The 26,848-nt window shown below is 50.4% G+C and overlaps 2 protein-coding genes and 1 long non-coding RNA gene across 10 annotated transcripts in view; 1 reads left to right on the top strand and 2 right to left on the bottom strand.

The window, feature by feature from the left end:
* Nucleotides 1-12,958, bottom strand: part of ARFGAP3 (ADP ribosylation factor GTPase activating protein 3) — a 51,772-nt gene extending 38,814 nt beyond the window's left edge. Inside the window, exons 1-4 of the mRNA XM_025457565.3 lie at nucleotides 12,773-12,958; nucleotides 6,840-6,958; nucleotides 1,418-1,490; nucleotides 96-227 (exon numbers count right to left, since the gene is read on the bottom strand). Coding sequence (XP_025313350.1) covers nucleotides 96-227; nucleotides 1,418-1,490; nucleotides 6,840-6,958; nucleotides 12,773-12,841 — 393 coding nt within the window. The 5' untranslated portion in view covers nucleotides 12,842-12,958. The remainder of the gene's footprint in view (nucleotides 1-95; nucleotides 228-1,417; nucleotides 1,491-6,839; nucleotides 6,959-12,772) is intronic.
* Nucleotides 12,959-13,098: 140 nt separating this feature from the next.
* Nucleotides 13,099-23,781, top strand: LOC125755995 (uncharacterized). The gene is made up of 2 exons (XR_007413731.1): nucleotides 13,099-13,603; nucleotides 23,661-23,781. It is a non-coding gene; the product is annotated as an uncharacterized LOC125755995 (long non-coding RNA).
* Nucleotides 23,354-26,848, bottom strand: part of PACSIN2 (protein kinase C and casein kinase substrate in neurons 2) — a 136,641-nt gene continuing 133,146 nt past the window's right edge. For all 8 annotated transcript variants that reach the window (XM_035721778.2, XM_049115764.1, XM_049115766.1 and 5 more), the window contains one exon: nucleotides 23,354-25,140. In XM_035721778.2, the coding sequence (XP_035577671.1) occupies nucleotides 25,028-25,140 (113 nt within the window). In that variant the 3' untranslated portion in view covers nucleotides 23,354-25,027. The remainder of the gene's footprint in view (nucleotides 25,141-26,848) is intronic.

The raw sequence follows: 26,848 nt of genomic DNA, 5'->3' as shown, positions 1-26,848 counted from the left end.
AAGAGAATCCAGTTAGAAGGTTTTACTGTTTACCCCTTTTTCTACTAAAATAAATGTTCATCTGAAGGAAACAACCCCATCCACCAGCAACTTACATCAGTGCCGTGCTTCCGCGTTGCCTGGGAGGCCAGTGACTTGATTCTCTCCCGATAGAGCTGAGCAGCACGACTATTGTACTTGGCGTTGGTGTCATTGGTGGCACAGCCGTGTTGATGGAAAAAGGAAGACTGTGGAGGAAAACACACAAATTAACAGGAATGCTGTATTAAACCAAACATATAACTGAAAACATTACTTCATTTTGTGAAGGATTTTTGGGAAATACTACGGAAAACAAAAGTAATTAAACCACATAATTTACAAAAACAATTTAAAACCACAAAACTTAATATAAACCTTTCCTTGTAAAAGTAATACCTTCCACACGTGCAACATGAATATTTTGGTAAAACTAGACATGAGATTCCCATTACAAAATGAAATCACTGGCCCTTCGTTCCTCTCTGTTAAAGCACTTCCATCATTCCAGATTATTTTGTTACTTTGGGGGGGCACCTTCCACTCTGGACTTTTAGTTCATGAGCCATTCACTTCAGTCTGAATTCAACTACACTGGAATCCCACTAACTGGAACTGGTTAGGAGCTATGCTGACCTTCACCTTGCCCAGAACTATTTCTTCATCAACAGGGACCATAGCATAAACAAGGTGGTAAAACAAATGCTTAAATAATCAGAGGAAACTCTGTTCAACCACTCCATAAGGGTCCATACACAGACATGAATTACAAAGGTCATATCTTAATGAAGATATTCTAAAAATCTGTATGAGCAACCCAATCTGATGAATCAGATATACTGAATTTGTAAATGAAGTTTAACATATTTGAGGGTCCTTACTAGGTTTGTAAGGGGAGTTAAGGAAATCTGCTCTTGTAAAATTATAAGTTAATTAAACACTTAAAAAGTTATATTTAGGGGCACCTGGGAGGCTCAGCTGGTTAAGCATCTGCCTTAGGCTCAGTTCGTAATTCCAGGGTCTTGGGATTGAGTCCCACATCGGGCTCCCCAGAGGGAGCCTGCTTCGCCCTCTGCCTATGTCTTTGCCTCTCTCTCTGTGTCTCTCATGAATAAATCAAATCTTTTTTTAAAAAGTTATATTTTACCCAGAAATTACTAAGTTAAGAAGAGGGATCTCATTTGTCTTATCACTATATCCCCACACCCAGAGCCCAGAGCCCAGTAGGTACTAGGTATTTAACAGATAACAAGTCACCTGGGCCATCCACTCCCAAGCCCTTCCTGTCTTTGCTATCTGATAGGGCGCCCCAAACTCGCACATGCAAACACCGAGCTTCCTTCCTAGTATAACACATATTTATACAAGAAAAGAAACAGTGAGTCTGAGATGAACTTACTGCATTAGCATTTCCGCCAACCTGCATGCATCGCAGCTGAAACCAAGACCAGTTAGAGTCCAGCTCTGTAGATCTAAATGGAAAGAATATTCTCAAATGTTAACACGTTTTTCCCCCACAATCAAGACACTAAACTTTTGAAAACAAGAGTTCCTTGATGTTCAGGATCCTGAGGACTCCTGAGTTTGTGTTAACAGTGACGTGGGACGCTGAGCCTGCAGGGTATATGACAGCCATGCAAGTGGCTCCTAGCCATTCTCCTCCTTCCTAGTGGCCGAGTCTCCGAGGGGCCAGCCACCTGCTCTCCTCCCCACAGACAGGCCACATGAGGCCAGCAGCACTTGTGCCACAGGGACCCCAACCAGCTTCTCTTCTTCTAGCACACAGGGAACATGACAAGCTTTCCGGGGCCATTCAACAACTCTGTCTCCTTGCCTCACATTCTCAGTGGCTTCTGATCTAAGTATTGGTAACGTGTCTCTGCTCAAAATAGATGTACTGTTCTGATGTTTTCAGATGTGCTATCCATTTGTCCAGTTTGACCCCCATGGGAGCCTCTGAAATGCTTGGTCTTATCATCAGGTGGAAAGGACCTGCCTAACCTTGCCACCCTCAGGGAAGGGAGAATGGTCAGGATTTAGTGCTCTTAGAGGGAAAACTGCAAGGGCCTTCTCCCCTTCCACACCTACTTATCTGTAATCTGAGACCAAATCAGGGCAAGGGAAAGGCAATAACTATATTTCTCAACAATAAAAATTCACCAAGTGATCACTATAAAGCAAGATATGATAGTACAATGTTAAAGGTCTTTATATCAAATCTATAGGTATGAGAAAAAGCAAGGCTGTCCCATATTCAACAATAGCTTGTCCCACACTAATCATAAAGAAATGTAGACATTCTTAAATGGGTATAGATACAGTACCCTGTACAAAATAGGAAGGTAGAAAGAAAAGAGGCTTCAGATTCACTAAAGTTCTCCTTTTATGCTGCCCCTCCCATGTACTCATTTCTATGTCTCTTTGCATTGCTTAATGTTCTTTGTAAATATTAGAATGTTATTTGGAAGCCAATACTTTAAGATTAATAATAACACTAATTATTATTAAGGATAATAATCCTTGCTATTTAGCCTTACAACTTTTGGTCTTAACTATCTTAAAAAAAAAAAAATAAAGCCAAGTATTTCTCTACGTATCCTTTAGAAATGAAGATTAAAACTAATTGTTCCTGAACTGGCCTGCTGGAGATTCTCTCTCATAACATTGGGATTTCAAAGTAAAAGTTTTTGATGACAGTGGCCTGTGAAAATAGTCAATATTAAGAGGAAATTTAATTGCTCATGCGTGCCTGTTCTGACATGAGGAAGTGACTTACTGTCGGTTATTTCTTACCTTTAATTTAGATTAAGAGATGTGTTAAAGGGAATAGTCTGTGACAATGTGAAGAAAAAGTAAAGCAGAGGAAGTAAGAAAAATTGAAGAATTAGTGTCCCTTTAACAAAGTATCTCCTGTTTACCAACTAGGTAAATGAGAAAATGGGTTTCCCACGACCTCTACAATCCTTATGCATCAACACAGAACCTTCTTAAAATTCCATGAATTAGCTTCACTAGTGGCTGTCCATTAAGTGGAACATTTAAATAGATTTTAGAAATCAGAAGGAATCTTACCAAATAAACATGACAAAGTTATGTAATCAAAAATTTTAAATGGAATTTTATCCATTTACCACAATTAATCTCGACTTTTCCTTATAGACAAGCCCAGGAACAGCTTCCAGGCAGCCAGCCAGCTGTTCATAACTGGCCTGGCTACTTAACAGAAGGCCATGGGAGGTGTTGCCTTTCTATCTCACATCACAACACGGTTCTCCTCTTGCATCCCCTGGGCAGGCACTTAGATGACTCGGCCCTGATCGGCAGCAGCACTTCCTGGGGGCTCACCACATGCCAGGCTTTATATATGGATTCATCCACTTTCTCCTCCCGAAAACCTCTGCCACAAGTACCAGTCTTCTCATCCCCTCTTTCAAGGGAAGGAGACACAGAGTAGGAAGGAGCACACTCAGAGGCAGTCCAGGATGGTGCTGGGACTTGGGCCCCCAGCAGCTGGCTGCAGCACCCTTTCTCTTAACGCCCACCAGGCGCTATCTGGCCAATGTCTGTGGGCACCTGCTGCATCCAGGGCCCAGGCCAGCCTGCCTGCATTTGGCCCTCAACCCCTCAGCAGTTAAGTACAGGGTCTGGCCTCGTAATCAAGACCCTCTACAATGTCACCCAAATCTCCCCCTTGGAATCCTTTATCTCCTCCTTTTCCTATGCGTATAAAAATTAGCTGCTGCATATTTTACTTTTTCTAGCCTCTATAACTTTTCTTAAAGTCTGAGTGCTCACCTCCTTTTCCCTGCCTTGTTTCCATTATCAAAATGCCACCAAAACCCTGAAGTTCATTGCAAATGTCTCCTCCTCCTTTCAACTTGGACTAATCTTCCACAGAAGTGGATGCGGTGCTGTTTCCATGTCCTGGGTGGCACTTTACAGTTTGTCCTCTTGTTCATGCTGTAGTTAAGCCTGTTCCTGCCCTCAGCCCACTGCAGGGAGGACTAACTTCCATTCACCTTTCATAAACTCATGAAATACTTAACAGTGAACTTGAAAAGAAACAGAGCTGGAGGAGGAAGAGGCACGGCAAGGCCCAGCTGCCCAGGAGCGGAGGCGCAGAGGTCAAGCCCCAGCAGATGGTGGGCAGGGGCCAGTCCGGTTATATCCACTCTGCTCCAAGTGGCAGTTGGCCATTTCCGTGGATGCCTAACCCACCTTTCCCCTGTAGGTTGGCAAAAGCAACAGTTCATAAATTTTTTCCGTTGTAAAGTTGTTGACTTGAAATTCCACTTTTAAAAAAACCCCCAGGGATCCCTGGGTGGCGCAGCGGTTTAGCGCCTGCCTTTGGCCCAGGGCGCGATCCTGGAGACCCGGGATCGAATCCCACATCGGGCTCCCGGTGCATGGAGCCTGCTTCTCCCTCTGCCTATGTCTCTGCCTCTCTCTCTCTCTCTCTCTCTCTGTGGCTATCATAAATAAAAAAATTAAAAAAAAAAACCCAAACCTCCACTTAAATAAACATTCCATAAGCCAAACTGCTAATCTGTTTGTGCCTGGGGAGCACAACGTGTGTGTCTGTGTGTGTGTGTGTGTGTGTGTGTGTGTGTGTGTCTGGCAGGGGGAGAGGAAGAAGAAGAGAAAGGGATTTGGAGAGGAAGGACTTTTCACTTCTTACTTTATGAACTCTGGGACTGCTTGCATTTTTTTTTTCCCATTAGGCTAGTGTTTGTAATTTTGGTAACCAATTAAAAAAACATCCAAAGAGCAAACCTCCACCTCTTACAAACAAAAACCCTACTGAGTACCCTTATCATCCTTGGCTTTCTCTTGCCCAACTCCTATACTGCTGACCTCCAGTGACACAGGATTTTTTAATAGTTGTTTCTGAATCATTTATAAACACTGGGATTCATAGTTATATTTATCTGACTTTTTAAAGGGTAGTCATTAAACCTGCAGCAGCCCGAGGAGACTCCACTGTCTAGCCGCATTAGGTTTCTGGTCAGTCCTTCCCTCACCCGGGAACACGTCAGAAACCCGCCTGATTTCCGGAATGGTTGAAACTGGAGGTATGCTTTGGTGGTGAATCAAAGGGAGGGCCAGATTATAATGGGTGGGACTTGGCAGAGAGGAAGAGGGGAAGAACATAGGAAGATGGCCGGTTACACATTGCCTTATGTTAACTGGTAACAACTAACTGGTCTGGAGCTGAACAGGGGTCAGGGGAAGTACACTTAAAAGAAACTTGCTGGTGTCCCTGAGTGGCTCAGTTGATTAAGCATCTGCCTTCAGCTCAGGTCGTGATCCCACAGTCCAAAAATCAAGCCCCACATTGGGCTCCCTGCTCAGCAGGGAGTCTGCTTCTCCTTCTGCCCCTCACCCCCGCTCATACTCTGTCCTGCTCACTCATACTCTGTCCTGCTCGCTCTCTCTCTCTCTCAAATAAATAAATAAATAAATAAATCTTTTAAAAAAAGAAAGAAACTTGCCTTGGCACATAAAGACCTCGATATTTAAAAAAGAGACAAGAACAGGATAGGGTAGTATAGTCAAAATATTCTGGGACCAACATCTCTAAGAAAAAAGAAAAGACAGGAAATGAAACCAGGAAGACTGCACAAAAGAACTCCTTTTTCTAATTCATTACATATGGAGTTATACAGCTATTAGCCCATCATTCCTCTATGAACTGATTTCTGAAAAAAGAACTCATGAAAGTACAACAGGAAAGGTTTTTAAAGTTAATATATTTTAAAAATTTATCTTATTATTTTTACTACACAGTTTTTATGCCATCATGTAAAATATCTCATCACAAATTATAACTGATTTTATCTTACAGGAACTAATGCTCTTCATAATAATCACATTGTATCAATATTCCTTAGGTCATACTATAAAATTAAACTGCTCGCCACAATTCCAAATAGCCTGCCTGCCTATTGGCTCCTCCCCTGGAAAAAAGTGACAGGGAAATAGGTGAAGTGGTTGGAAGGGGTCAGCAGTAATGGAGATCAGAACCAGGGCTGCTCGGTGGCCTAGGCCCCCGGGGGCTGAAGTGCAGGCCTTGCTGGGCTTCCAAGTCCTGAGCCTGCCTAGGGGTCCTTTTATTAATTACTTTTACTTCACACAAGGGCACTTCAGCCTCCCACTGGACTGTGGGGCTGTGTCCAAGGGGGTGCAGACAAAAGCCCCATCTAGGCTACTGCCAGACTGTCTGAGTAGAAGATACATACTCGCCAGAAGGAGCCGATGCAGCCCAGGTCTGCAGATAAAAAAATGAAAGACTTTCTTTTTACAAGCACTTGAAATTCTCACTAAAATGTATACAAAAATCATTCATTCAGGGTTTGTGAGATCAGTGACCCCCAGGAGCCAGGGCTGTAGGATGGGGCCAGAAGCACACCCATGCTATAATGAGGGCTTCTTGCCCTTTACATCAGGTCTCCTCCTGATAGGGTGTGTGACGGACTCACAGCACCCCAAATCCCCTCTGTCACGAGCGTGTCATAGTAAGATTCCTCTGAGCTGCTGGTTATTAGAAGGTGATAAAGGCAGAGGAAAAATGTCTCAAATCTTTCATTCTGACTCTCTTCAGCGCCACAGCCTCAGGTCCCTGGCACAGAGCTCTACAGAACAGCAATAGAATAGAAAAGGATCAATTTTCCTAGTTCACCTAATTCTAAAGATTCAAATCTCCCATAACTCAGAGCCGGCCTCTTATCCTACCTCATGTCAAAACAAACATGAAGGGAAAAAGGGGAAAAGGACCTGTGTAACAACAGGATCCCTCCCGCCCACGATGAAAAAAGACTCACCGAATAAAACTCAAGTGAACGCCCAGTGACCGGTGTGACCCTGAGCAGTCGATACAAAGAAACACCCCATAGGTTATACTGGCCCAGCTGGGATTCTTGGCACCACAATCAAAACACACCTGAAAGAAAATTTCAAAATTCAGTTACTAATTAATTCATCCATATTAGCCAAACGAAGCATCTTATAGGATACGATCGTGGTTGAGCTTGAAAGCTGCTTCACCTTTACACCTTTAAACTGGTTTTTACAAAATATCTCACCTAGGGGCACCTGAGTGGCTCCATCAGTTAAGTATCTGCCTTCCGCTCAGGTCGTGATCTCAGGGTCCTGGGATTGAGATCCATGTGGGGCTCCCCACTCAGCAGGGAGTCTGCTTTTCCCTCTTCCTCTCCCTTCCCTACTTTCATGCTCTCTCTCTCTCAAATAAATAAATAAAATCTTTTTTTAAAATCTCAGATTTTTTTAAACCTCAACTTTCAATTTCTTTTAGTATTATCACATTATAATTATATATTTTTAAAAAGATGTTATTTATTTGTTTGAGAGAGAGAGGGAGAGCATGAGGTAGGGGGAGGAGCACAGGGAGACGGAGACTCCCCAATGGGCAGGGAGCCCTGACATGGGGCTCGATTCCAGGACCCCGGGATCATGACCTGAGCTGAAGGCAGACACTTAACCGACTGAACCACTCAGGTACTCCTATAAATGATTTTATGTTAAGTAAGCATCAACAGGGCTCCTACTGGACACACACACAAGCCAGGATGTCCCCCTGCTGAGAATGCTCAAGGCCCTGTGGCCCTCTAGACAGTGGCTCTCCACCAGAGGGCAGCGCTCACACATGGTCCTTCTGACCCCAGCCAATGGGATGGCAGGTGTGGCCGCCACCCTCACCCGGGCAGGGTGCTCTGTGACCAGTAATAAGGCAGAGATTAAGTTGCAAAAGCTGCTGTGGCTTCCTTCCTGTTCCTTGCTATCCCCCTCCCTTGGATCACTGGCTCTGGGGGAAGCAAGCTGCTGTGTCAAGGGGACACAGCCCAGTGGACATCCTTGCGAGGTGAGGAACTGAGGCCACAAGTCCAATAGCCAGTGAGGAGCAGAGGTTGGCGAAGCACCACGAGGGTGAGCTTGGGAGCGGGAACCCTAGGCTTTAGAGAGGCAGCCCCAGCTGACAGCTTGATGGCAACCTCATGACACCCAAGGCCTTCCTCCCACAACACTGACTGAGGCTGAACATTCTTCATCTCATAGCGCCTGGCAACAGGAGCATAAAAAGACTTTAAATATACAGAGTCGGGCAGCCCCGGTGGTGCAGCGGTTTAGCGCCGTCTGCAGCCCAGGGCGTGATCAAGGAGACCCGGGATCGAGTCCCACATCGGGCTCCCTGCATGGTGCCTGCTTCTCTCTCTGCCTCTCTCTCTAGCTGTGTCTCTATGAATTAAAAAAAAAAAAAAAAGGCATAACTAAAATATACAGAGTCTGTCATGGAAACCCATATTTATGATGAATTAAAGTCAGAACAACAGAATAGCAAAAATTGCACTAATAAGAGAACACTTCTTCTCCCCATCTCCCCCCCTCCAGAAAAAGAGCCCCATATTTTAGCAACACTTTGTAGACAGAGCCACCTATGCGAATTGTTCCAACTCTAGTCATCAAGGAGGACCTGGCTTCTGGCTTTCTGAGGGCAACACAAAAGTGAAAACACCAGCAGATTTCCCAAAGCCCCTCACTGTGACTCACATGAAAAGCCTGCATGAATAGTGGGATCAGGGTGACAACTGACACGGAAGGTGCCAGTCCATTCATGGCAGCATTTACTGACTGCCTGCTGTATGCCCGACACTATGGCAGGCACTGAGGTATTCAGAACTACCTGTTGTCAGAGATTCCACAAACACTATGCTGAGTCCCTACCCTCTACCAGGCCACATGCTGGCTTTTCTGGAGCTCACTGAGCAGTGGGAGGGAAGGACACAGACATCAAGATGCCTTGTGGTAACGGCCAGGTGAGTAAGGAATCCATCCCCTTCCATGGGGCACCAAACAGCATCACCAACTCTGCCAATGGTGCTGTCCCTCTGCAAGAGGTCATCTGCAATCCCCCAGTCGCTCAACTAACATTTGTGCACTTACTACCAAGTGAGTACCTGGCACACACAAAGCAGATGTGCAAAGGTAGTTCAGGAAGGGTCAGCCGGCATGGAGCCTGTGGATGGAGCTCACAGCCTCATAGGCAAGACAATTAGTTACAAGTTGAAAGAAGCAGGGAGAGGATACAAAAAGTTAAAAATAAATAAATAAATAAATAAATAAATAAATAAATAAATAAGGCAAAGTCCAAGAAGCAATTGAAATCTCAAGAACAGAATCTTAAATTGCAGTAAGTGGCCCCATGGAGGGAGGTGACCACAGAGATGGTGCACAGCCCAGACCAGGCAAGACTGGGAGTCACTCCTGAGGCGGTCTGCTCGCAAGGCTGAGAAGGGAGCAGGGGGTCTTCTAAACATGCCACCCAAGCATCCGGCTGACCCAGCAGCTACGATGAGGACTTGCCAAATGTCACTCCAAGAGGCCCGGGGCCCCCTCTCCTGTACATGAGCCGGACACTGAGCCTGGCACAAAGCAGGCACTCACTGCATGCAAACACAGGTGGTGGAACAGTTTGTAGGGGTGGTGGGGAGCGGGAACTGTGGGGCCTGACCTCAGGAGGCACTAAGGAATCCCAGTGTGGCCCTCACGAATGCTGGAGCAGGAGACTGAGCTTCAAGAGCAGGATGGCGCTTCGTTTTGATATGCAACCCCATGCCAGAATTGAGATAGGGTTTTCTAAGCAGAATGCACTTGTTATGGTGATGAAAATCAAATGCTTTTGGGGTGCTCGATTGTTGATTTCGGCTCAGGGTCATGAGATCGAGCCCCCCCCCCCCGTTGGGCTCTACAATGCTTAAGATTCTTTCTCTACCTCTCCCTCTGCCCCCCCACAAAAAAAAAAAAAAAAAAGAAATGCCTCTGCCTAACAATTTGCTTTGCTTAATGATGAGAGTAAGTACCAGACAAACAACAGCTAGAGTTAAGCAAATTTATTCCGTGTCAGGTACTGTTATTGACCAACTGAACCATCATCACACCCCTATAAGGAGGTATTATTATTGTCCCCATCAAGGCCAGCTTCTGGGCACGTGTGTGACCTGTGCAGTTGCCCAGGGCCCCACATGTAGAAAAGCCTGTGGTTGCTTCATGCTCTGCTGTCTCATCCTGACATTCTCAACACTTTTTAAACAAGGGCCCTGCATTTTCATCTTGCACATTTTGCATTCTCTGCAAATTACGTAGTGTGGTTTTCATCTCCATTTTAGAGAAAACTAAGGACTTACGAAGTTTTAGTATCACAGCTGAGGAGTGGTATCTTGGGGACTGGACCCCAGGCGGCCTGGCCCAGAGCCCACTCTTCACCGCTCACCACATTGCCCCTCGTGCAGTTTGGCTGGGGGGGTTGACCTTCATCTGTCTTCCAGCCCCCAGACGTGAGGCTCCCTGAGGGCAGGAGCCTGTCCCCCTCCATCCGTGGACCCCATTGCTCTGCACAGTGCCCAGTGGACTGCAGCTGCTCAACAATACTTGTTGACAGAGGAACTCAAGCAATCAAGCAATAAAACTAAGGAACACATAGAGACAAGGAAGGATTTCTCAAACTGGAACACTGACCTTCTGGGTTAAAACCTTGGTCCAGAGTAAATATTCATCACACATGAGATGAAGAAACCAGATAACATATTCTGAAAGTAAACCCCGTCGTTTCTCTTGAAGTACCTTCCCAGTGTATCTTAGAGCTCTCTGTTATAGCCCCTTCTGAAAAAAATGCTTCCCGTTCACCAACTCCTCCATAACATTAAAACTCGTTTTCATCTTTGCTGAGATAATGGTTTCTTACTAAGGATCAAATGAAAAATTCTTCATCAAGAAATGTAGCACATTTCTGGACTGTGCAACATTACTGGAAAATACTTTTGCTCTGTGCTTTTATTAATCCTATGCCAGAATATAAAGTTTTCCACAGGTGTGTTGTTCATAATAACGATCCTAACAAAACAATGGCCGATGCTATTGAAGACTAGCATGTGTAGACACTGTTCTAAGTGCTTCTCTCGGATTTTCTCATTTAATCCTCCTAATAACCATCCAGGTTAGATCCTCCTCACTCTCTCCGTTTCCAGAGGAGGAAAGAAGGTACAAAGTGGTCGAGTAACCTGCCCAAGGTAACACAGTCACCAGCGAGCCCACACAAGTTCCTCAAAAGTGTCATAAGAACAATGACTTTGGGGTGCCTTGGTGGCTCAGTTGGGTAAGCGTCTGCCTTCAGCTCAGGTCACCATCCCAGAGTCTGGGCATCGAGCCCTGCTCAGTGGGGAGCCCGCTCCTCCCCCTGCTCATGCTCTCCCACTCTCTCTCTCTCTCTCAAATAAATAAATAAAATCTTAAAAAAAAAAAAAAAAGACAATGACTTTTTCTTTAAGAGAGGGCACCTTCCCTTTGATGAATTCAAAGAGAACACACACTGGTTCTGAGCTAAATCAGATAAAAAAATATAACTCCTACACTACTAACTGCGGGTCCTAATCTTGTCTCGCTATATAGCAACCATTCCCTATAAGCAGATTAATCTAAACTAAAAAATCAAGGAAACAGCAAAGAAATTAGCACGAAGAGAATTTCTGAAGCCTTTACTCCTCCTGACTTTCCTACACTCATCCGACATCACCTCCAGTAAACTCTTTTGCTCTCTCACTCTGCTGAGTCTGTACAAAGTATGGGCTCCCTTCCACCAAGACTTAAAGAACTCTAAATTTTATAAAACGCGAGATCTTCCTATGGCATGACGTCATGGCTCATGACCATGATCATTAACAGCTGTTCACTTTGGAGGTGACAGTGGGGACCAGACAGATTCCTGTCACAGGAGCGGAGGGGAGAGTCCACGCTGACACACTGACAGCCCTTTGCACTCTGCAGGCCCCAGTGTGACCTGTGATCCTCAGTGGAGGGTGTCACGTTAGCCCCGATGTGTCATCACAACATCTCGGGCCAGTTGCGAAAAGTTGTAAAAGTCACAGAGAAAACAACCTCTGGAGACAAAAAAAAAAAAAAAAGAATAAGAAAAAGAAAAACCCCAATTTCCAAAGAGACGCAAGGGGAAGAAAGAGAAAGGGTCTGTGGCGGGCCTTCTTAGCAAGGGAAAAGAGCTGTAAGCCATCGCAGAGGCCACAAGGCCGCTCATCAGGCAGGGAAACTGAGGCTGCCATCAGGACACAGGTGACCAACCAGGCTCCAACAGGCAGCCCAGAGCACCTTCAGAGGGCGGCTCCGGGGCGCAGAGGGGGCCGCAGGGGCTTTCCCGGGCTCCCAGCGCCGCCAGCTGGAGTCTCAGGGCCGGTGCTGCTCCCCAGCTGGGTCACAGGTGGCCTGCAGGTCCGCCCCGCTCACACGGGCCCCCGGGTGCGCCCCCCCAGCGCTCTCTGGGTGGGGGGGCCCCAGACCTCGCCCCCAGCTGCCTCAGGAACCCCGGGGCCCACTCCGCCCCCCCAGGGGCCGCCCCGTGCGCGCCCCCCCGCCCGGTGTCAGGAACCACCAGCGCGTGCCCCCGGCCCCAGGGACCCCCAGATGCTGCCGCGTCCCGCCCCCACGACCCCCCGGGTGCCCGCCGCGCCCGGGGCCCCGGGGCGCGCCCTCCCCGCTCCTCGCCGAGGCTGGCGGCGGCTGGGGGCGGCGCGGCCCGGACCCAGGCGAGGCCCAGGCGCCGCGGCCGCAAGTGCGACGTGTCACAGGCCCCGCGGGCTCCTCCTCCCGCCGCCGCGGCCACTACGGCAGCGGGGCCGCCCGCGGGCTGGGACACGGGCGCCCAGCGAGCCTCTCCACGCCCGGCGGCCGCTACCTTGTTGGTCGGCACGGAGCGAAGGCGCCTGAAGATGCTCAGGATGTCCTGCTTGCTGGGGTCCCCCATGGTCGGCGGAGACGCGAGGCGCAGCCGGCCCGGCCAACCGGGAAGGGCCGAGCGGGAGCGGTTGCCGCCTCCGGGAGACAGACGGCGGCCGAGGGGGCGGGGCTGCGCGTGACGGTCAGGCCACGCCCCCCATAGGCCACGCCCATCGAGGCCACGCCCACCACCGGGGCTCACGCGCCGCTCTCTTCTCGCGGCCTCGCTCAGCGGCTCCGCCCACTCGAGCCCCGCCCCGGCGCCGCCCGCGCGTGCGCAGGAGCCCGGCGCCGCTCCTCCCGGCGGTGGCCTGAGGGGTTCGCTGCGGGGCCGAGCCGGGCGAAGCTGGGTCAGGCCGGGGTGGGCTCCCGCGCGCTCGGCCGTGGGGACCCGCCCCCGCCGGAGCTGCTCGGCCGCCGCTTCGACCCACGGAGTGAGGCGTGGCCGAGGTCTTCTCACCTGGTCCCCCCGAGCGCGCAGCATCCCTGCAGGAGCCAGGCGGGAGGCGCGAGGGGAAGGACCCACCTGCCGCCATCGGATGCCCGATTTTCTCTGGTCGCCTTTATTGCTTTTTCTTTTTTCTTTTGCATTAAGCTGAAGCCGAGCCCCGGATGGGAAGCCTCCACCGCCCGAAGATCGGTTTCCTTCAAGTACCTGTTTGGGTGTCGGGTCAGCGAGAGGTCGCAGTCGTCTTGAGGCTCAGTCGGGACCGGTGAATCCAGACCCGAGGAGCAGCGGGACGTGCCCGGCGGCTGCCAGTCACGGAGGGGCTTAAAGTCGCGGAGGAAGGTGGGTGCTTCCCCAGAACTGCCGCCCGAGGCTGGGTGGTGCAGGGCGAGGTCAGGTTCACCTCGGCTCCAAGCCCGACTCGCCCGCCCCCTCCTAGCTGTGCCCTTGGTCAGGTCAGTCCTCTTCCCCAGAAAGCCTGGCTTGCTCCTCTGTCGGTGCAGTGGGCGCTACAGATAATCAGTGCCCGACAGCATGAGGGAGCCCTGGAAAAGCCTTTGGCTGCGTCTTTCCCACTTTTAGAAGCAGGGAATGCTCACTCAGCCTGTCCGGGTAGATACCCTAAGGGGAAGTTGGAAGTTTGCAAGGATGTGGACTCAGATAAACCCAGGGTTGGACCTTTTCCAAGGAAGGGAAATTTATTACCTAACAGAACAGTAAGTCACTGTTGCAGAGGGCTGTGACCCAAAGTTCTTCCTTCTGTTGAGTCAGAAGCATATACTCTTGTACTCTGTGTCCCCCTGTGACACTGATGCATGCCGGCCGGTCCCAGGACCCGGAGGGAGTCCTGCAGGACCAGCCAAGAGGGTCCTTGGTTTTGTGCAGGATAGAAATAAAACTCTAGCTGAGAGGAAGTGAGAGCAAAGTTTATTAAATAGCATAAGTGAAGGGTGCCTGGGGGGCTCAGTGGTTGAACATCTGTCTGCCTTCCGCTCAGGTTGTGATCCTGGGGTCCTGAGATGGAGCCCCACATCACGCTTTCTGCAGAAAAGTTGCCTGTCCCTCTGCCTATATCTCTGCCTTTTTCTCTGTCTCTCATGAGTGAATAAATAAAATCTTAAAAAAATAAATAAATAGCATAAGTGATAGAGCATAGCAGATGGAGTGTCTGGGAGACTTAGGAAGAGAGAGTCCGTCCTTTGCTCGGGGTTGGGGTTTTTATTGAGGATTGTGGTCTGGTGTGCATGTCTCAGGCATTCCAGAATTGGTCCAAACAAGGACCAGAACTCAAGTGTCCTCCGTCAGTCACTTATGCCCTGGAGCCAGGGATCTTGGCATCGAGGTATCTGCAGCCCCAGGGTCTTGGAAGATTTACGTGATGACCCTGGCTGGTCAGTCCTTGGATGTTATCTTTTGTGCTGGAGGTCTCCAAGGAAATCATTAACTTCTTGATCTTAACAAAGAGGACATACATTAAGGCATGTGTAAGGGGGGGGTGCGAGTCCTAGCGAGAACAGAAGCAGGAAAAGGAGCAAAATGGGGTCCCTTCAGTTTCCCTGTCTCAGTATTGGTTTGGCCCTACACAGAACACCTGGCATGTTTATGAGGAACAGTCATAGCCCTTCTGATGGGAATGATGATTACTATTTGGAGCTGAAAGCTTACTTACCAAGTTACATATTGGATGCCGGGTATTATATACTCTACAACATAGAGATCCCCAAGTGATAAGGGAGCAGAAGGCAGCTGGGCACAAAGCACAAGATGACACCTCACACACACAACACCCACTGTGAGATAAGTGTGGCATTACTCAGGTACTTCTCGATGCCCCAAAACTAAGGGAAGGGAAAAAATCAAATGATTAACTGATAAAGATCACAGTCCTGCAGGATATGAGTCTCTATCAGTTTACCAATGTCTTAGTGATATACAGGGAAAGAGCATTCTTTTTTTTTTAAAGATTTTATTTATTAATTTGAGAGAGAGATTTCAAGCTAGAGAGAGAGCATGAGTGGGAAGGAGGGGCAGAGGGAGAAGCAGACTCATACTGAGCAGGGACCCCAATGTAGGACTCAATCCCAGGACTCCCAAAATCATGACCTGAGCTGAAGGCAGACGCTTAACCAACTGAGCCCCGCAGGTGTTCTGGGAAAAAGCATTCTTATCAATAGCCTAATTTTTAGAAACCCATAACTCAATTTCCTGGAGTCCTAACATCACCCTCCCTTCCATGAATGATGTGGGAAACAGAGCATAAGGAAATGTAAACAGGGATTCCTGGGTGGCTCAGCGGTTTGGCACCTGCCTTCAGCCCAGGGCGTGATCCTGGAGACCCGGGATCAAGTCCCACGTCGGGCTCCCTGCATGGAGCCTGCTTCTCCCTCTGCCTGTGTCTCTGCCTCTCTCTGTGTCTCTCATGAATAAATAAAATCTTTAAAAAAAAAAAAAAAAGGAAATGTAAACAAAGTTTCTTTAACACCTGCAGCCTATTGACAAGGACTTTAATAGGAAAAGTACAACATTCCTCCAGGAAGCCCCCAACTGTCTTACTAGAAGGAAAAACCACCTTAACTCAGCAGTAGCCAGGCCTCTGCTTTCATGTAAATCTTGAGTATATCACAGTCCTTTTGTCCACCTCCCTTTTTCCTCACCTCCCCCAACTCCCAAGTCTATAATCAACGACTCTTCACAACCCCAGGGCAGCAGCTCTTCTGCGCAGGGGTTCTGTTCCCTTGCTTTAATAAAATCACCTTTTTGCACCAAAGACCTCTCAAGAGTTCTTTTCTTGGCCGTTGGCTCCTGACCGCACCAACATTTCAAAACTAGACCTCACCAGCATGCTAAAACCACATCACGAGGAGAAGAAAAAACGGGCAGTGAAGTACAGACTGTCTATAGGAGGAGAAATACCGGTGTATGCACATCACTGGCTCATCTGTCATCTGCTTAAGTGTTCTTCACAGAACTTATCACCACCTAACATGACAATATGTAACACTATATATATATTGCTTCCCTTCAGTCGAACATAAATTTACTAAGATCAGATCTGTTTTGTGTACCTCTGTCCGCAGCACCTAGAACATGCCTGGCACACAGTGTGCATTCAGTAAAGATGTGTGGGATAGGCTTAGACAAAGCTACAAAGAGCACCATTCCCAAGCATACTGATGAGAACAGACTGGATAGTCTACAAAATCATAAGTCTTCTTAAGCCTGTCAGGTGGCTAAGGTTGCAAATCAACCAAGTAAACCGAATTCTGAAGAGAATTGAGTGCCCCCAAAGATAGGAGCAATGGAGAAAGGTGGCCACCATACAAGTGGGCAAGAGGAAATAAGTTGAAATTTTAATGAATCTGTAAAGGCCAGGTGTGGGCTGGCATGTCAGTCTGAAATAGCATGAGGCCTCAGATACAAAAAGTACATTCATTCACGAGTTCTTTTCCATAAACTTCCATGAGAAATTGTTCTTCATAAGAAAGATGGAGGCACGGGGCACCTGGGTGGCTCAGTGGTTGAGCATCTACCTTCGGCTCAGGGTGTGATCCCGGGGTCCTGGGATCCAGCATCAGGCTCCCTGCAGGGAGCCTGCTCTCCCTCTGTCTGTGTCTCTGCTTCTCTGTGTGTCTCTCATGAATAAGTAAATAAAATATTTAAAAAGAAAGAAAGAAAGATGGAGGCAAAGACACTTGAGAGAAACCCCTCGGCCAGTCAGGTGTCCAGCTGTTGTTGGGGGATGGGCACAAAACCCCACCCACATCCCTTCTGGAACACAAGAGCAGCCAACCCTGAACCCACAGTGTTCAAAGATCCATTGCTGCCAGAGGAGGAGTAGAAGCAAAACCCAGTTACACCAAATCCAAAAGCTAATAAGAGATCCTCTCACCCTCAGAAGAGGACAAAAATTCATTACTACAGACTTAAGAAGAACAATACAGAGGGAACCAGCCATGAGGCAGGTGTGCGTTGCCTGCTGTGCACCGTCCCTGTTTACCTTTCATGAAGACATCCTGGGGTGCCTGTGGCCAAGCGAAACACCATTTAGTCTATTTAATTCATTCAGTTAAGCAAGAACTTGCCGAAAGCCAGATGCCACTTCAAGGAAAGACTAGACTTGCCTAGACAGTCGTATGATGAATCACAGAGTGAGAATAGGCACAGATCTCGCACCTCGCCCCTGGAGGACACCAGGGAGCGTTAGTGCTGAAGAGAAAACAGGCGCATGCTGTCTCTTACCCCGTTTCTGTACAGATCAGGTGCATTTGAAAATGAGCACATGGAATCATGAGTGACATTATCTGATTTCCACAAACCCCTACAACACTCAGGCAGTGCGCACTTAGATTCACAAATGCCCCGTTTTAAGTGTTTAAGGTAAAACACTTACTGATCTTTGCTTGTTATTGAGTTGATGTTCTTGACTGATTTCTTAAAACAATGTCAGCTGGGGCCATTACCTCCTTTAATGGGATGAACGATTTGGTGTAATAATTGTGCATTGCTGTAGTATTTGCAATATTAAAATATTAGCAAAAATAATTGCGAAATGAAATGAAACCTGTGTGTGTACCAAAACCTGATTGTTTGTAACAAGTGCATTTGTCATTATCAAAAACTGGAAACGCCCCCAATAATCCTTCAGCTGGCTCAGCAAACATGGGGAGTTCATTCCACGGAGACCACCTACAATGAGAAGGACGTTTACCCCGATGATGTGTGAAACCACATGGATGGATCTCGAATTAATTATGGGAAGCAAAAGAAGGGGAGACAAAGCCTGCAAACTGTATGATTCCATTCATAGGACATTCTGGAAAAGGCAAAACTATAGAAACAAAACAGATCAGCAGTTTCCCAGGGTTAAGGATATAAGGAAAGGTTGAATTATGGAGGAACTAGGACAAATTTGGGCAGCAATGGGACAGTTCTATTTCTTGATTGTGATGATTACATGACTTTTTCTGTTTTGCTTTTTTTTTTAAGATTTATTTATTTATTCATGATAGAGAGAGAGAGAGAGAGAGAGGCAGAGACAGAAGCAGGCTCCATGCCGGGAGCCCGACGCCAGACTCAATCCCAGGACTCAATCCCAGGACTCCAGGATTGCGCCCTGGGCCAAAGGCAGGCGCTAAACCGCTGAGCCACCCAGGGATCCCCTGTGGTGTTTTTTTTTTTTTTTTTAAGATTTTATTTATTTATTCATGAGAGACAGAGAGAGACAAAGACACAGGCAGAGGGAGAAGCAGGCTCTCCGTGGGGAACATCATGTGGGACTCGATCCCAGGGCCCCGGGATCACACCCTGAGCCAAAGGCAGACACTCAACCACTGAGCCACCCAGGTGTCCCCATGACTGTGCTTTTGTCAAAACTGGACTGTACACTAAATGGGGAACATTTTACTGTATATATACACCTAAAAAATGAAAAAAAGAAGTGGGAAACAAATCCTCAGCGGTGTGGGACTTATGGCCCATGGAATACCATGCATTCTATTTTTAATCTAAGCATATTTAGGGACATGAGAAAATGCTCTTGAAATATTAAGAGAAGGGAACTGGGTGCCCAACTATGTTTATAGTATGAGCTCAATTTTGTAAAACACACACGATGACAACTACAACAGAATGCATGTGCTACACACATGCACATAGGGAAAAAAAAAAAGACTAGAAAAAATAATCTGGAATTACCACTGTGGTTGCCTCTGACCCCCGGACCGTGGGTGGCTTTGTTTTTCTGAATACTTTTGCTTAAATTCCAGATTTCTGTTTACAAATAAGTGAAAAGCATGGACATTGTTACTGGAAAATACTATAAAGGGGCAGAGGTGGCCCATTAGCTGCACATGGTCCGTTTGCCCAAGGTTTGCCCTGCTGATCCAAGGTTGTGGCGTTTGGGGCTGTTTGTGTTGTCACTGCCATGGGTTTCTGTGGCCTTCGGTGGCCACACGGTGTCTGCCCATCAGTTATCCTTTCCTTAAAGAGAGTGATGTTACAGAGCACCTGGGGGGGCTCAGTGGTTGGGCATCTGCCTTCGGCCCAGAACGTAACCCCGGGATCCCGGGATCGAGTCCCACCTCGGGCACCCCGCAAGGAGCCTGCTTCTCCCTCTGCCCGTGTCTCTGCCTCTCTGCATCTCTCAATAATAAATAAAACATTTTTAAAAATGAGAATGATGTTACTGACGCAGCTCATCTGTTCATCCGTTCCTCCCCTTGTGCACGTCCTAGCTCTTCCCACAAAGAATTTGAGGAGTCTGAAGCAGCATTATCTGAATTCCATTTGGATGGGCCAAAATGGGCTTCACTGGATCTTTTCAGTTTCGCTCTAGGAGCTTCAAGGGGAGAAGGTCTGGGGCCAGCTTGCTGCTCAGTCAAGTGGGGCCAGTGCTATGACTCCAGAGCCAGGGAGGACCTGGGGTCCCAGTGGGGGTCCCTGCAGCAGCGCCCTTGCAGCCCAGCAGCGCGGCCTAGTGGCGGGGCCTGTACTGCACCACCGCGTCCGAGGGCTCGCTGGGCTGCCGGGGGCTGTTGCACCCTGGGCAAGTCACCCAACCTGTCTGCGCCCCCAGCGCCTCGCCTGTAAAACTAGGGATAATAACATTTCCCTAGTTCATGGGGCTGCTGGAGGGTTGGGGGGTTTAGCCCAGGGGCTGGCACAGACGGAAATACAAACGATAAGCTCTTATTCCCATTTTACCAACAAGCAAACCAAGGCTTAGATTAAGTACTTCAGTCAGGCCCATGCTGCTGGTACCGTCACAGCCCAGTTGGAGCACGGGGAATATGACCTCACGGTCCATGCTTTTAACCATCGAACCCATTTTTATGCCTTTTTAAGACTGTTGAGTTTCAGGGGAGAAAATGTGGAAAACCCAGCCCCCTGGGTCGTTTCATACATGGACGGATACGTGGCTTGGAGGAGGCACTCGTGCCTGGGGACTGGTTGGGGAGGATCTGGAGTCTCGAGGTCGGCCGAGTTGGGATGGCCTTTGGGGTGAGACTACCTCCATAAGTGGCCCCCAGATTTGTGTGTTTTATCAAGCAGGTTCACACTCTAGACCGCATGCGATCATGAAAAAGGAAAGGCAGGAACCACTTCCTCATTTTCCAGATGAGGAAATGGAGGGTCAGGAAGACAGAGGGGCTTACCTGAGGACATGCAGCTCATCAGTGACACAGGTGCCCTTCTGACCCTGGTGGGACGCCTCTCCCTCTGCCACTGGCCTGCCACCTAACCTTCCCTGCCCCTGGCATGAGAGTCCTAGGAATAGTGAGGGATGGGATATCACATTGGCCTGTGTCCTTTGCTCCCTGCACTCTCTTGGGGCGTATCTGCCACTGCCTTGGCCAGACTGTGGGCGATCAGTGTCTGGGTCCCCAGGGCCCGGCTCCCGTGTCCCAGAGCTGGGTTGGGAGTATCTGCTGGTTATATGAACAAATCGAGGGGCACAAGGAATGGCTGGTATTTTGGGAGCTCTTCCTTGTGCTTTGAGACCGGTGGTCCCAGGTCAGCATCACTTGGGACACATTAGATTAGATATGTGAATTCCGACTCCATCCCCAACCTCGTGATTCAGAAACTTTGGAATGTGGCCCAGCAAGCGGGGCTGTAACAAATCCTCCAGGTGTACCAGGGCACCTGCTTTTTGGAGTTAGGCACTGGAGTTGAAACCCCAGCCCTGTCCCTAACTTGCTGGATGGCCTCACACAAATCATGCAACCTCTCAAGATTTGTTTCCTCATCTGCAAAGCGGTGTTCATGCATAACGAGGAGCCCTTATGTGACCCTTTGCAGAGAAAGGTGCTCAGCACCGGACCTGGCATGGAGCTGAAAAATGCTAAGCCCAAGGCTGGTGAGAAACAGTGGGCTGAGAAACTGTGCCGGGGTCAGCCTGGCTCCTCTAACTCTGCTCTGCAGTGGCCCCACCTGGTGCAGGATGACCTTGTATCTCGAGCAAGAGGCCCGTGAGATCTGGCTGGGCCCGGGTCTGGCCTCCCTGGGGCAGTGCTCCTGCAGGTGTGAAGGGATGCAGAGGGTGCCTGCCCAGCAAGGTCTCCCGCTTCTGGACACCCCCAGGGTCATCCCCACTTTGTGGAAGGTGAGGCTCAGGCACTTGCTTGGGTGTCGGGTCGCACACAGGTGGGGGGGGTCCCTCCCCAGTTTGCAGTCCACCCTGACCTCTTGCCAGGCAGGGATGCTTCCCACTGGAAGTGCGGGGAACAGGTCAAGGACCCCATGGTACTGTGACCCCCAGAGCCTTGGAGCTGGGCTGGGGGCCCTGTTCGCCTTAATTTCCTGAGACTTGTAGGGTGGCATCCAGAATCCACCAGGTACACTCTCGGGACCATCCTGGCCCTCTCCTCTGTGGTGTCAAAATGACTTGGACCCTCCCTGAGCTTCTGGAGTTCCCCAAAGGCAAACATAGGTCCTCTTTCGTTTTTCTCCTAGTCTTGCACACAGTAGGTACTCAATAAATGTTTGCTGGACGAATATGACCCGTGGAGAGGACCAGCAGATTCCCTGCCAGGAAGGGCTACTCAGGGGCAGGCCATGCTCGGCTCCCTCAACCACTCACTGTGACCATGGGCCCGTCACTCCTGCCCCCCGCCTGGCCTGCTTCCCCACGAGCAAGGCCGGGGGCGGGGCCGGGGGCCCACGGAGCCCTTCTCAGCCCCCAGCCCTGTCCGGGGGGGTCAAGGGGTCCCCTCCACGTCTGCCCCGAGGCCCTAGGAGCCGCACTGAAGCGGCCGCCCGCTCCTCGCAGGAGCTCAGGGGCCTCGGCTCGGCCGCTCAGAGCCACATCTCCGCCTGGGCGTCCGGGGCCTCGGCCCGCCGTCCTGAGGCGGCTGTGGGAGGGGCAGCAAGGATGCTAGAAGCTTCGGCTGGCGGGGAGGAGGGGTGCTCACTCGTCAGCACGGTAACAGGTAACAGGTCCGGCGCCTGGGTGCCCGGGGCTCCCGGGGGCAGCTGTGGGGCGAGTCAGGAGCCCCAATTCCCTGGGACCAGGGCCCCCGGGCAGAGGTGACCCCGCCGAGTCCGAGGGCCCCCCCTCCGGCTCTCCCCAGCCCTTCCTCACCTGCCAGTGGGGCAGCAGGGCGGGCGGCCCCCAGGAGCCCCACAGTTCTGTCGCGGGGCTGGAGGTCCTGGACATTCCGTGTCCTCCTCGCCGAGCGGGGGACTGCGGCCTCCCCATGGCGTTGGTGAGGGCCGGGCCACCAGGAGGCCGCTCCACCCCGTGGCGGCGACGCAGCTCCTCCCCGAGGCCCACACTCCGGAAGGGGCCCTGTCTGGAGGAGCGTATCTGGGCTTGGTGTTGGGCTGCGACAGCCCTTACATCTCTCCTTCCTCGCCTCCCTGGCCGCCTTTCAACACGGGCCACCCCAGTGAGGGGAAGGATCCCACAGGGACCTTGTGCCACAGACCACCCGGGACTCCCTGGGTGGGTGTGGCTCCTGGAGCCTCCGTGTGCTTCTCTGTAAAATGGGTTAGGAAGACAGCCCGCTCGGGGATGTCTGGAGATGGGCATGGTTGGTTTTGTTAAGATTTTGAGAGAGAGCAAGAGAGCGAGCAAGCACAAGCTGGGGGGAGGGCAGAGGGAGAGGGTCAAGCAGACTCCTTGCTGAGCAGGGAGCCTGACATGGGGCTCAATCCCAGGACCTCGGGATCATGACCCAGAGTGGAAGGCAGACCTTTAACCACCTGAGCCCCCCGGGGTGCCCCTGGAGATGGGCGTGTGATTCTCAGGTACGGTATGAGCAGAGCACAGGGCCCAGCATACAGCAGGTGCTCAGGGAATGTGTTCAAAGAAACCCAGTGATGGACGCTCTCTCCTCTGGGTCCTCCTGTTTGGACCTCAGGGAGGGAAGGCGGTGCCAGCCTGCTGTCCACACTGGGGAAGCCCAGGCCACAGAGTACCAGGTTCTGGGGAGAGTGGAATCGAGGGGCTTGGGTGCCTCAAATCCCCAACCTCTGGGTGGCAGGGCACACAAACAACCCTTCTGGCCGTGGTCTTATGCCTGGGATCTCACCCAGCTCCAGAGCTGGGAGATGCTGGCGTGGGCCTGAGGGACGCAGGGCTCCAGGCGGTCACACGAGATCAACTGTTTATTGATTCTTTTTTTCTAAAATACTATACATTTAAAGAAACTCCTAACTGAAAAGACTTGACAATTTTTGGTAAATCTGTAGCAAAGGAATGAGGATTTCTGCTGGTAAGTTGTCATGACAAACACAGACGCACATCCACTTTCCAAGCAAGACATCAAGCTCGCTGGAAACACTGAGAAAATGCATAGCTTGTGATGGCAGCGGCCATTTCCCCCATGTCTGGGTTACACAAAATAAAGGTTTTCCCGCCTTCCCTCCCCCCCAACCCCCTGCCCTGTGATTACAGTGTCACTCCTGCCCCAGCGCATCTGCTCCCGATGACCAAGGCCGCTCAGAAGAGACCCCTGTGCTCGAGGTGAGACCCAGCTTTCGTGTGCTCATGAGCAACAGAGGAGTGGAGCCTGCAGCTGCTGGAAAGACACGGGAGGTTTTACAGTGTTCTGCTACGGAAAGGACTGAGGCTGGTTTGGAGGGGGGCCCAGGGCTGGCCGGCCAAGACAGGCCTCCCCACAGCCGCCTCCACGGCACACAGACCCAGGCCCGCACGCCCCCAGCCCCGAGCTGGCCCAGCCAGGCCCGTGCCCGAATGTCACAGTCTTCAAGCAGTTTACAAATGAAACCCACTGTCAGAAACCATTAAATCTCATTCAAACAGTAGACGAACTCTTTAGATTCTCTGCATATCAAATAATATATACAGATATACACCGAGACGTGACCGTCTAATATAAAGCATCTTAACCTATAGACGCATGTGCTTCAGAAGTTAGTCTTACTCTTGAACCTTCCAAATCACTGATAAAATTGTTAACTTCCAAGTATGAAGTTTGGAACGCAAGCAGAATGAAAATAAGATTTTAAATATGGGGACATTTGGAGTACTACATAAGGTTGTTTCCGGGACTCACGGCAGATGCCTCCAGTGCGGAGGGCATTCACGACAGAAACCCAGCCGAGTGTGTCCCCACCTTTCCACTGCAACCTCTAGCCTCAAACACCGCCTGTCTCACTGAGCCCCGGCCTTGCGACTTGCCCCCAGCGCGGCCCGGCTGGTTGACAGTGCAGCATGGAGACAGGGGCTGCCTCGAGACTGGTGTGTATCACTTTGTGCCATAATTTAAGTATCAATAAATGGAAGAACAGGTATATAAAAAAGTATAACTGTACACAGCCTTTAAATTAAAAACCTCAAAGTCTTCACTCAGAAAATGGCATGTAAGTTTGTTCATTTATGTTGCGGGTGATGGGACTCGTCAGAGGAAGTAATCAGTGGAACAAGAATCAGTGGAACCCACCATGACTCAGGAGAGGAGGAAAGGCAAGGTCAAGAACAGACAGATCCATGATAAGCCGACACGCACAGTGAGCAGGACGGGGGAACGGGGCGAGTTCTGTTGTACTATTTTCCTGCACTCAGACCTCTCCGGCTACACCGCGTATGGAAAGGTGCCGAGTCCCAGGTGAAATGACCCAGCTCGTCTGCCTCTGAGAGACACCATGAAGCCAAGGGCAACGGAGCCATCAGGTTTTGCAGGAAAAGGAGCGGACGCTCGCACGGCCGGCTGCTACCGGAGTGCCGCTGCCCGGGGCCGACGGCCAACGGAGCTCCTGGGGCCCCTGCCTCCATCCTCCGCCAGCCAGCCGGCTGGCCCGTCACTGGATCGCCTCGACGTAATTCGCTGGGTACAGGCCGACCTGCCCGTTGTCCAAGCGTCCCTTGCACCAGCCCTGCTCATCCTCGTCCTCTATCTTGGTCAGCTCGTCCCCTTCAAAACAAGAAAGAAGCAGTCCTGGTGAGCGGGCACAGTCGCCCTACTAGCTCAACCCACCCCCAGCCTACAGACAGTTTTTAACTTGGGCGGGAGGGGCAGGCATTCTCTTGGGGATGGGGTGGGGCCAGACCTGCTTATTTCTCTACTAAATTGCACTTTAAAGGGGCCTCGGAGAGGTCTCGCACAGGGTCCCTAAAGCCAGCAGCTCCTACAGACACTGCAGAATTAAATGTCATGGGCTCCGTGCTTCCCAATCATCCCAGGCTGGGTCGGAGGAACCCTTTCTGAGCGGCTGTGCCACCCCCCTTGCCACCCTCTCCTGCTGTCCTCTGCCCCAAGCCCACTCCACCTTCTCACTCTCCTCTGGCACCTGTTATCCTGACTCAGTGTGACTGAAGTGGTTGCGGTGGGAGGGGCAGGGACCCATCAGTCTAAGCCCAGCCCCCAGCTCAGGGCATTCATCCTCTGACTTAAAGAAATCATCCCTTCCCAATACAGTGAGATGGAAGCCATTGGCACAGTTCTGGAATCTCCCCATGGTGTTGTGTGTTAGCATCATTTGATTCCGCTTGTCTGTTCAGACATGAAGGCCAGGCCCGGGCAGGGGAGAAGGTACCCTGATGGGGGCGCAGATGGAGTCCTGGTCCTTCAAGGAGACAGACGGGGGCAAAAACCAAAGTGTGGTCAGGGCCCTGGTGGGGAAGGTCCAGGTCTGGCATCTCTCACTCAGGGCAAAAGAGCAGCCTAGCACCAGGGGCCGCTCGAGGAGCCACCTGGGGCTCTGGCCAGCGACCGCCTGCAGGGGCGCCGTGGGAACCCCGGAGCTCAGGCCTCGGTCCAGGCAAATGCCGGAAGTCTGTTAGCCCCAGGACAGCTTTTGCCTTTTGTTCAGCTTGGAGCTTTGCATTTCTCACTGGCATTTCGGTCACTGGCATTTGGGTCCCCTCTTCAGGCTTGGTGGCAATTTCTTCCCCAGGCAGTTATGCCTTGTGGAGGCGTTTCCCTGTCTCTCTTTGGTACAGCAGCTAAAGTGAAGAGGCCTGTGGGACTGATATCCAGAGCTACTGGATTCGAATCCCAGGGCCCCTGCTCATGGGCAACATACCCTGCCCCTGGGGCCAGGTTTCCTCGTCTGCAGACCGGGTGCTGGGAGGACTAAGTGAGAGCAGGGAAGGAGCCAGGTAGTGGCCAGCACCCAGTGAGCGAGAGCCGCCATCACTCCCATGTGAGGGATGGCTTTCCTCCAGCCTCCGGGCCACTCTTTCAGCACCGGTTCCCATGCAGATCTAACTCAGCAACACCAGCAGTGAACATGGGGCAAAAGTGAGCACGGGAGGGCAAAGCTCCATCTTCTCCTGTCCATCCTGCTCACTGTGGACCCCTGGACAGTTGGTGTTTCCCTTGTCCGAGCTCTGTGACGCTCACAGGGGCTGGAAAGGGCCCAGGGAAAGGTTTCTCAGGCACCTGAGACCCAGAGGAGCAGAGGGCACTGGAGCGGGCGTGCTACCAACTGAAGAAAACAGTGCTGGCTGGGCGGATGTCGCAACAGAAGAGACAAAACACAGTGAAGAGGGGAGCTTTGAGGATGTAAAATGTGAACTGGTGATTTAAAACATTGGTTTGAATCAGTTCGCTTTTAACAATTCACTTGGAGCAAAAAGAAACATTTATATCCATAAAACTGCAGACAAATCCAACAACT

This window comes from Canis lupus, chromosome 10 (assembly GCF_003254725.2).
Source record: "Canis lupus dingo isolate Sandy chromosome 10, ASM325472v2, whole genome shotgun sequence".
In the NCBI taxonomy this organism is placed as follows: domain Eukaryota; kingdom Metazoa; phylum Chordata; class Mammalia; order Carnivora; family Canidae; genus Canis; species Canis lupus.
Note: the sequence above shows the minus strand (reverse complement) of the source record. Positions and strands in the feature narration are given on the sequence as shown.